Source organism: Sander lucioperca, chromosome 2 (genome assembly GCF_008315115.2).
Source record: "Sander lucioperca isolate FBNREF2018 chromosome 2, SLUC_FBN_1.2, whole genome shotgun sequence".
NCBI lineage: Eukaryota > Metazoa > Chordata > Actinopteri > Perciformes > Percidae > Sander > Sander lucioperca.
In genome coordinates, this window is record NC_050174.1 from 10,109,576 (window position 1) to 10,120,569 (window position 10,994).

Sequence of the window (10,994 nt, forward strand, 5' to 3'; positions counted from 1 at the left end):
TATTTTTCACATTTTAAATCATTTAAACCTCTTTTAATTCACATGAAACAAAATCATCTTAGTAGACTGTTGTTCAAAAATTAAACTCATTAAGTTTTTGCAAAACGTGGACACACATTTTTGACCAGGTAGGACAGATCATCTATACCAGAATGGACAGACGTGAGGTCACGTGACTGTGACCTTTGACCACCAAAATCTAATCAGAAACCAAGTGGACGGTTTTGCAAAATTTAAAGAAATTCAATCCAGTAGTTCCAGAGATATTGTGTTCACAAGAATGGGATGTGCAGACAACCCGAAAACATAATGCCTCGCTGGCACGGTGGCATGCAGAAGAGGCAATCTTCCATTACATATCTTACGGGGGCCTTTCCCATTTCCCAGTTTGTGCATCTCCGATTCCTCTCCTCGCGTTTTAGTCATACCCACAGGAGGCAACAGCCATTTAACAAACACGAGACGTCTCGGCCTCCAAGCCGTCATTAAAAGATATCGTGATATCGTTGGGTATATAAGCAGCAAAACTAACTGTAGTTATGAACTAGACAGAGTGAACAGAACTAGACCTTTAGATTCTGAAATAATCCTAATGAAGTTAAATTGCCGTTTCTCGAGCATCTCTCAAACGATCTTACAAATGAAGCCGTCTGTCCGACAGACAGGGGTGTCGGACTGGGGGGGGAAGGGGACTGAGTACCCAGGGCCCTCATGTGAGGAGGGCCTAAAAAGATAGCTGTGGATGCGGGGAGGGGCCCAGAGAAAATGCCTTTCTACAGGGCCCAGAATTTTGTGCTACGCCTCTGCCGACTGCAGCTCTGCTATGTTTACCTTTTAGAACGTTAATATTTTCCTCGTTGATTGTGTATTATTTCACCCACCCGCTATTAATCAGAATGTTAATTTGTATGATCTGACCGGCCCGAGTTGTAACGTTAGATTAACCACAGAGCCGCAGATATTGCTCTCTCTCCCCTTTTCACTCGCTCTCTCTGCCTCTCGCTCTGGCACACCTCTGTTTACATGCGGCGGGTGAAAAGTCTTCCGCGAGGATATGTCAGTGTATCCTCGATGTGCATTTTAGGAATTGGGACGTCCTTCAGCATGGCGCGCTGAGAACGATTTCCGGTCACAAGCCGGAGTATCGGGGCTCGAGGAGGTACAAATTTGGGAATTGGGAAAAGCCCATGGTTTAGTGAAAACCCTTACTAAATGTATACCACAGACCTTTTTGTTGCCAAACCTGGCGTTAAGAAGGTGCAAGTCTTTCATCTGCTGCCAAACCACTGGTAGTATAATACGATAATTCATACAAGATTAAAAATTTGTTTTCTTAATGGCAGCTCCTCCTGCTGAAATGCTGTAGGCATGACCACACAAACTTTTATTCCAACTTTTATTTTTTAGTTCAAACAGGAACCTTATAAACATACAAATGACTTAGTAAAAGCTTTTCACTTACACATGTACACTTACAACACATTAGCCACTTATACAGTACATGAATGCAGCTGCTGCATTAAATCATCTTCTGTGTCGCTTAGCTCAAGATATTAAAGGAGTAGAAACAGCAAAGAAACCAATTCAAGAATCGTTCTTATTAAACATTCCATATTTTTTGTTTATCTAGTTTTACAAACTAGAAAAACTGTACTAAATTCACTGACTACACCGACACAACCATGTATCTCCTGCATTTGCCAAGATAATTACCTTAAAATATATAGGCTATACGACAAACCTTGACACATTACACTAACTGAAAGAGAATTTTCCAGATACTTGGCTTACTTTCTAATGCAACCACAACTGTCAAAACTGTTTTATTCGGGAATGGTATTAAAACTAATCAATGTGAATAGCAAGATTTTCTGTGAAGCTGTCATATCTGCTGCTGTTACAATGTTGCTGTGGATTACAGCAGCAACAAAAGTTTTGATGTAAACCATTTCTTTTTTTTTTTAAGAGCTGGCAAGTATAAGAACATGTACATTAGGCAAGATCCAACACTGTCAGGTAGGAAGGATAGTATAAAAATCTACCATTCTCCATCTCTTTGCACAATTTTCATACAAGAACTTTAATATTTCATAGAAGTGTTAATAACCAGTAGGCATACTTTACCTTACCAGCATACAGCCCCCTTTATCAGAATGTGAACAATATAAGACTGCATGGCTTATGTGAACTTAAGATACTTTTGTCTAAACAAGTACCATGGGGTACTCCACCACATGCTGCATTACTGACGGTTTGGTCTGAACTTTGAAACACCACTTTCAAGTTTCTACAAAGTAACCTTGGATAACATGTTGCAATTTTAAAAAGGCAACATTTTGTTTAGCCTTTATATAATGATTTCATAATCAAAGTAGAAGCAAAAACTGTGTGCATGTAAAAAATAATGTTTTAGGCACAGCTAACATGCTACACAGTAAATCAGATCTCAACATCTTAACTTTGTTTCATGGCAGCATATGGTCTCAGTAGTTTCCCAGTATAGACACAAACGTGTGTGTGTGTGTGTGTGTGTGTGTGTGTGTGTGTGTGTGTGTGTGTTCAGTCAGAACACTCAAGTCTGCCCAGAATCACAAGATTGCTATCAAAAATGTATTTGTACAGTCAAGTTACATGAGTCCTATCACAGTCCTAGTGAGGCTTTGAGCAAAGACGCCATATCTTCAGGTATGGTCCCCTCATCACCACCTAAAGAACACAACACAACACACCTTTTTCAAGATTCATTTTTGGAAAAATATTTTATAAAAGCCAAATATTGTTTTCATAAAGTAAACAATTTTATTTGATTTGAATAATTCAAATAAAAACACACCGAATAAAACAAGGTAGGATGTTTTAAATAAACATCTTTTAAATAAAATATTTTTTTAAATATCTTTTAAGATGAAAGAGTCAAATTTAAATTAACGGTAAATACCGGTATTTCCAAGGCCTTCAGCTGAATGACTGTTTTTCAGTCACACAATCACACACCCTCCTGTCAATCTCTTGGAAGCAGCCGCTTTGAGGTTGGGTTGTGCCAATGGACGATATCATCGTCCATCGTGACGGCTGGCTGACATCACGATGGAGAGCCACCATCGTGATGCCACGCCCCCAACCTGTCAGACACACTAATCCTAGTCGCGGGCGCTGGACGGGAAATTGACAACTGCGTCGGTCTTAAACTAGCAAAGAAACTTGCGTCGGACTTTGCACTGTGCTGCGCAGGGTGCAAGATTGGGCCCCTTAAGTGGAAGCTACTTTTTTTCCCCCTAACGTGCAACCTATTTGTGAAAAAGACCATCGCTTTGAGCAGACTGGATTGGCTATTAGTGATACAGTCTCTCTCTCCCTGTCAGTAGCAGCTCGCTCTACCTGGACTAGTAACGTATCAGCATGTGGTAGTTGAGAGAGAAAAAGGCGTTAACGTGGAACGCTATGACACTTTCCTTTCTCCCCTCATTGGACTAAGTTTGTGGACACTACTGTGTGCGTGCATCAATAAGTAAGTCTGATGTCCTGTAGGTACGGGACGATATTATGTAGGATTTATGAATGTACGTTAGCAACAGTACACAAGGGTGCTATTTTATGTGTGAGCTAATATTGCGCATCTGTTCATGTGCGCTGCAAAAGTTATGTTTCTGTTTATTGAATGCGTTATTCAGTGCAAATATAATGGAGAATGTAGTTTAATCTCAGTAATGATGGTATATTATGTTATTACTGTCACTCTGTTAAAGGCAAACGTTCCAGTGTACTGTCGTTATGCAGATCATGGAGATCTGATTGAGTACAGACTTTACGGCACCGTAGTTAAGTGAAAGTGGGTCAAGTTGTAATTTACTGCCCAGCAGGGCAGCATAGCTATGTAATACTGTCTATTTACAGAGGGCATTTAAATGTATGTCTGATCGTTTCTAGGTTAACTGTTAGCCCATAGTAGTAGAAAAAAATATTTATGTAAAGAGATATAGTAAAATAAAAAATGCTTTTGGGCGCTCGCTGAGGCTCCGTCTAAAACACTGCTTTTTCGACCAAGGGTGTCACGGTTTTCCAAATCTTCAATTCGATTGAATTTTCGATTCTAAGGTCACGGTTCGATTCTCTTTCTTTTTTTTCTTTTTTTTTTTAAAGCACAGGTTGCTATGCCATTTTTAGACTAGACTTTTATGCAATATAATATCTGACCTTTGTTCACAATGTGCCACACTACATTGTCAAATTTAAAACATGTATTAACAACATAATGTAACAATAACATATCTTCAGTCAATTGGAAACTTAAGCAAAATAACCTGCCATCTAGTTTATCTTTTAATTTCTCATTAACCGTTACCCGACAAGCAGGAAACAGAGTCTCAGTTCACCTGTCCGGGAGACTCTGACATACTTTCCGCACTCCGTGTCGGCGGACAGCTGTAGGCTTGTACCGGCGTTGATGATTTTGTGCATTGTCGGACACATGCAGCCACTTTCCTGAAACCGCTTGCGGGACTGACACAAGTCCACAGCGGCCCGCGGCGTGTATGTCCGAGCCTGTTTCCAGCACCTCCACCTGCAGGTTGTCAGCTGTGTGTCTGCCTGGTATACTCTCGGACGGCCGATTTAACTCGCCGGTCCTCATCAATATAGTTTCTAGGGGTGGTACGGTTCACAAAATCCACGGTTCGGTTTGTATCACGGTTTTAGGGTCACGGTTTTCGGTTCTGTACGGTTCTTGTTATTTTTTCTTTTAATTTTTAACACTCCAGAAATATACTTCAGCATATGATATATAGCTAAAATTAGCATATTGAATGCATGTTGCACAATACATGCACACAGTGGCAGTTCTATCTATTGTTTTATTTCCGCTGTCATCATAGGTAACATGAAATCCAAAATGTTCCCACACACCAGACTATATACACAACGCTAGCGCATTGTCCAACTCCGGGCAGCCTTCCTCATCTCTCCCACTTGACATTTCTGCATGTGACGTGACCTGCAGCACTCCACGCTCCACACTCTCTGCCTGCAGAGATGCCTTGCCATGTTAGTCGTGCTGCCAGTGGAAGAATATGGTACACGCACATAGCAGAGCTTGCAACTGTGGCTTTTTTGCCGACAATGCGAACATTGTCAACATAACTCCCTGGAAATCCATGCCATGCTATCTTTTGACTGGCTATAGCTAAGTTAGGAGGTTGACTTGCAGCACTTCAACACCTGTGTTTTTTTCCGCTTGGCAAGCCGACCGGATGTGACATGGGGGCGTGGCAGCATCAACGATTCCATTTTTTAATTCGAAGTTCGAGATTGTGACTTAATTTTGGTCGATTTCAAATCGCAATCGTGACACCCTTACTGTTTGTAACATTAAAATAAAATGGATTATGGATCATTTTATTTCTATAGTTTATAGCTGATTCCCTATTGGCTGTTGAAACAGGTGGCGTCGCTTACGTTCTGCGACTTGAACAGCTGAAAGTCTAGACCCCGATTATAAGACGAGCCCACTTTTTCAGACTTTTTTCTAGGAAAAAAACTTATATTCGGACCAATACGGAGTATGTATGTACTTTATCTACCAAATATTGTGAATTGTGCTGCTGCATATTGTAGTTAGATGTTATTATTGTTATTTATGTATACAAAAGGAGGAATCCCTCCCTTCTTGCTTTTCCTAAATTTTTAAGAACAGAACATATCAAACCCAGGAACTGTACAGATTTGTTCAAACTGTATTTACACAGGACAGTTCCTGGGACTTTTATCCGATCTTACAAGTCAAACATTTTTGACTATAACATGTTCTATTCTTTTGACTTTTAGATATACCATTTAACTTTTCACCAACAAATACTTATGGCCATTTCTGCAGGGTTTAGGACATGGCTTGTGGACCAATGAAGAGGGAACCATCAGAAACAGAGCTTGAAGTAGCAGAGCAGTACTGGAATCTGCTTGACCTCAATCTTTACTGATGAACCATTTTATCATTGATTTGCAAATGTCTGTTATTTGAGGAGTAAGCTTAAGGGCTATAGCCTGGGCTTAAATGGCCAGCACTCCTTAAAGAAATCTACACTGCTTTTTTGTTGTGGTTTTGGTTACTTAGAATGCATCGGCAAATTCAAATGAATTTAATGTATTTATTACAAAGACTTTGTGCATGCAGTCAAGAGAGTACAAATCTCCTTACCGTCAGCAGTAGTCATGTCCTGCTCCAGCTTTAGTTTCTTCTGGCTCAGCTGCAGCATGCAGTCATCTATGCTGTCCTTGGTGATCAGCTTAATCACCTGTACAGTCCTGACACCCACAGCGAGGTACATTAGTCACTACAGGACATCAATACATTAATCCCTTAGCATTCCACCCCCTTTTCTAGAGGGGTAGGGGACAAGGCATGTTTAGGAGGGCAAGTCAGAAAGCTGGGAACCTGAGGATTCATTTGACATACAGCATAGCACTGGGTGTCCAGTTTTCTAGTCATGAATCATAAATAAATATTAATTAAATAATTGATTAATTAATATGAGTATATGATGGCTATACAATGCTCACTTATGCCTCATAAGTTGTTGCAGCAGTTTTTGGGTTGATAGAATTTGTTTTGACCACTTGAGAATTGATAAAAATGTTCCTCCAAAATACTACATTAAGACACGTTCATGACAAATTCATGCTGTGATTTGGCATAAAAAAAATCCTTATGGAAGACCTCAACCTGAAGAGGAAATAATATACAGTTATAATTCAACTTTTGAACTTTAGGGCCTTTTCACAGCTGACAATGTCAAGGGCAAGGTTCAACATTTTAACCTGAGGTGGTCCTGTAATTGCAATGAATCCCTACTGTAATATTCAGAGATTTGAATGCATGCATACAGCGCAAGTGTTTTCTGTCCAATTGTTGACAAAATAAGATGGACCTCATTAGGTAAAAATCCTCCCATAAGAATATTAAGAGTACAATTTACAGATTTCATCTTACTTGGTCTGGCCTACGCGGTGACATCTGTCCTCTGCCTGTTTGTCATTGTAGGGATTGAAGTCGATGTCATGAAGGATGACAACATTAGCTGAGGTGAGGTTGATTCCCAGGCCACCAGCACGTGTTGACAACAGGAACACAAATATGTCAGGATCCGTGTTGAACTCATCAATCAACACAATCCTGCAGGACAAAGAAATCATTTTAACCATGACATGTGACACAGTTTATGTGGAAGGATGTCAAAATTAACACGATAATAATGAGTTAACGCAAATTCCTTTTAACGGCACTAATTTTTTTGACGCCTGATTAACGCCCGCGTGTTCTGTACGTTGGTCCCTCGCATCGATCCGTAGTTTGGTCCGTAGCGATGGAGCACCGGAGATTTCTGTAATCACAGATATCTTAAGGTCACAGCACATTATTTATAATTCTTTTGGCATTTTAGGCCTTTATTCGATAGGACAGCTTAGACATGAAAGGGGAGAGGGCGGGAGAATGATATGACAAGGACTGGGCGCACGCTCTACCAGGTGAGCTACCCAGGTGCCCACAGCACATTATTTTGACCCACAGTGGGAACTTCGGTTGCATGCTTTGACTGTTATGAAGATAAAGGAGAGGCTTTTTGCCGGCGCGTGCGCCAGGCACTTTCTGCAAGTAGCCAGACAGTGGGACATTGAACATAAAGTCAGCACAGCAGCATATGCCTTGTACATAGCCTCCACCGAGCCATCCATGTTTCTCTCACACTTTATTTAATTTTTGTTTTAATTAATTTTTTTGTATCACCCTGTTTTTATCCCACTTAGCAGAAGGGGATCTTTTTGTGTGCCTTTATTTTCCCACGTGAGGTTAAACACAATTATATTGTTAAATTACATTGGTACATTTAGCTGACCAATGTACTTGTACAATGTGCCTGTTGCTGTATTGCACAAGGTCCATTGTTTTGTGTTTAGCTGCTTTAAAAAAACGGGATGTTTAGTTAACCTTCATAAGTGTAAGGTCTAACACTACATTGTGTTAGTATTACCAAGTAATGTTCCATTCAGGTCAATACCATCTGCTGTTGCTTGATGGGCATGAGTTTGTCATATTAATCTTTCAGCATATTCTTTGAGCATATAGTACCTTTGAGGTTATTCTGGAGAAAAATGACAGCATTTGTCATTGTTTTGGATTGTTGCAATCATAATAAAGATTAGCACAAAGCAAGCATATTTGTCAGCTCCCATGTTGATGAGAGCAGCAAAAAAAACAACTTAAAATATCCCTTTTAAAGTACATTCAGAACAGATTAAAAAAAATATTTTAATCAATTGAAAGCCCTACTAAATAGATTTTGAATTAATAAGATTATACTTCATGATCCTGCCTTGTTGGCTACAACTGATCTGACTTCAATGAACTGTACAACGCTGACCTGTTGGCTATGGGTGTGGATCCATCCAGTCGGACGTAACGATGCTTAAGATGTTTCAGCAGCACCTCCACAATGTCCAGCATCATGGTGAACTGACTGAATAATACCACTCGGTCTCCCTGTAAGACAGAAGAAAAGCTATGTTACAGGATAAGATCTTTACTCGTTGGTACATGCAGCCTGCACTCCCCCTGCATGCACCACAGACATGGTTCTGCACATTTGTATTGACCTTGGTTTTAAGTGAGGCCAGCAGCTCTGTGAGGAGAAGGAATTTCCCAGAGTCAAGCAGGAGATTGTTTTCAAGCTGGTAGGAGCTGATGGAGGAGTACTGCTGGCACAGACGATGCAGCTCAAAGTCTGACATCACTTCCATGTCCTCCTGGATCAGAGCAGCATCTGCATCAAAGTGAGTTGGCTCCTGTGGAGGGAGAGAAAGAATGAAGGCAGAGATTTACCCCAAAAATGGTACAGAGGGAACATTAAAAATGAGGGGCATTAGTGTCGAATAAAAAAAAACTGTTGAAATATTGAAGAAAAACAGGGAGTAGGACTGACCTTGAGCATGAGTTTGCTCATGGCTTTGAGCTTTTCTGTGGTGTAGTACTGTCTATGAAGCAGAGGGTGGTTGGCCATCTTCCTCAACTGCATCATCACATTACACAACTCTTGTTCTGCAGAGAAAACGTTAACCGGACATTTAATTTCTGTTATTTGCACAAAATAACACTTATGTACAACAGTGAGCAGTGAATCAGGCTTACTTTCGCCATTGGCTGAAGCCTTGAGTTTATTTACGAGGGTCTGGTAGAGAACCTGCTGTTTCTCACTCATCGGGCAGGACTCTACCCTCTCTTCCTTGGCTGGCAGCTGCTTGAGGACCTGGAAGAAAGGAAGAAGACCATTAGTTGTTCACAATACTTACACAGGGTTTGAACTATAATTACTCTCACTGTGACCATTATTTAGCAAATGGTGATGTCCTACAAAAACCGGTTTGTGCGAAGTGTGCTTCAGCAGAATACTTAATTGAGTAACAAATGCTGAAGAAATTAGGTTCCTCATGCGTTTTAATGTTGACTCATGATTCTTCACTAATTAACAGATTTAATCAAAATGTTTATTGGATTCTACTAATACCAACGCTTTTAACATAGTTGGATGCAGAGAAACCATTTAATTTATTTACCTGCCAGTCATTTCAAACTGGGAGACTGAGAAAATCATTTGTGTGCCAGAGTTCCCTAATAAAAAAAAAAAAAAAAAAACCACACCTTCCACATACACGATATTAACACAATACAAATCTGTAACTTTATCAACTTACCTCGCTCTTCACTCTTCGGAGGATAAAAGGTTTCATGATGAGTTTGGCCTGAGAAATACGATCCCTCTCAAAGCGGCTCTGCTCCTCATGGGATTTCTGACACATAACATAAAACAGTAAACACTTTGGTCAGATGGGCCAAAAGAACTAAAAAACTATTTGATTTTTTTCTGGGTTGGTCATACAGCTTGCAAGACAAAACATGTATTTTTTTTAAACTTATGAAACAAATAATTTCAAGGAACTAAAAGACAGTGGAGCCAGGATGTCTTCATACAGCCTGCTATTTTATAAAAGTACCGGGAGTGTTGCTATAATCTGAGCTATCCATTCATCCAGCTTCAAATAGCATAGCGGTCACACACACACACACACACACACACACACACACACCATAGAAAACATTTTGGAGAGCTGGGTAGTGGAGCTGGAGAACATGGAAGGCATGATGAAGTTCAGGAGAGACATCAGCTCTAAGAGGTTGTTCTGTAAAGGAGTTCCTGTCAGAAGCAAGCGATGCTCAGCCTACAGGGAAAGAGAGAGAGAGAAAGAGAAATCCTACACTGTTATGTGCAATACTTCTGGATAGAAAGACAAATCATTCTGATGACAGATGTGAAGATACAACAGAAATAGGTGGTTGGTGGTGGTAGAAAATAAATTGCGAAATGTCAGTGAACTAACGTTAATATCCATAAGGTGGCGGTAGCGCAGAGAGTTCATGTTCTTCAGCATGTGACCTTCATCAAACACAGCATACTTCAGACGCAGCTTACGGAAAAGGCTGCGGTCGTTGGCATTTCCTATGGCCATGTTATACCTGTAAAACAAATCAAACAAGCAAAGCAGAATATAACAAATGTACCCCATCACTTTGCGTGTAGGTGTGAGTGACAAGTTGCTTCAGGCTCTTAATGGCCCCGTAGTCACCAGCACAGAAAGTGTTTGCTCACGTTGTCACAATGACGTTGCACTCATCATCTCCATTGAGGAGGTCGTGTTTGAGGTAGCGGCGGTCCTCCACAGATCCTGCACACAACATATGGATACACTGCTCAAAACTGTGAAAAGACCATAAATAAGGCTGTGTACAGAGTAACAACAGCACCGCATCAAAATATACGCTCGATCACAGTGAACACTTAAGGTTCCCAGATCAATTGCAGGGTTCACATAAGAAAGACAACATGAGAGAACTTATTGTGAAAAGATGTAAAAAAAAGGGAGTCCTACCACAATAGACTAGCACTTTGAGG

The 10,994-nt window shown here is 40.4% G+C and overlaps 1 protein-coding gene across 2 annotated transcripts in view; it reads right to left on the reverse strand.

Annotated features, from left to right (window-relative positions):
- Positions 1–1,953: 1,953 nt before the first annotated feature.
- The window catches only part of smarcad1a (SWI/SNF-related, matrix-associated actin-dependent regulator of chromatin, subfamily a, containing DEAD/H box 1 a), a 17,257-nt gene continuing 8,216 nt past the window's right edge, over positions 1,954–10,994 (reverse strand). For both annotated transcript variants that reach the window (XM_035992080.1, XM_035992078.1), the window contains exons 12-23: positions 10,972–10,994; positions 10,692–10,767; positions 10,423–10,558; positions 10,132–10,263; positions 9,739–9,834; positions 9,176–9,293; positions 8,970–9,085; positions 8,644–8,832; positions 8,412–8,530; positions 6,983–7,165; positions 6,191–6,297; positions 1,954–2,706 (exon numbers count right to left, since the gene is read on the reverse strand). The exon at positions 10,972–10,994 is cut by the window's right edge and continues 37 nt beyond it. In XM_035992080.1, the coding sequence (XP_035847973.1) occupies positions 2,642–2,706; positions 6,191–6,297; positions 6,983–7,165; positions 8,412–8,530; positions 8,644–8,832; positions 8,970–9,085; positions 9,176–9,293; positions 9,739–9,834; positions 10,132–10,263; positions 10,423–10,558; positions 10,692–10,767; positions 10,972–10,994 (1,360 nt within the window). In that variant the 3' untranslated portion in view covers positions 1,954–2,641. The remainder of the gene's footprint in view (positions 2,707–6,190; positions 6,298–6,982; positions 7,166–8,411; positions 8,531–8,643; positions 8,833–8,969; positions 9,086–9,175; positions 9,294–9,738; positions 9,835–10,131; positions 10,264–10,422; positions 10,559–10,691; positions 10,768–10,971) is intronic.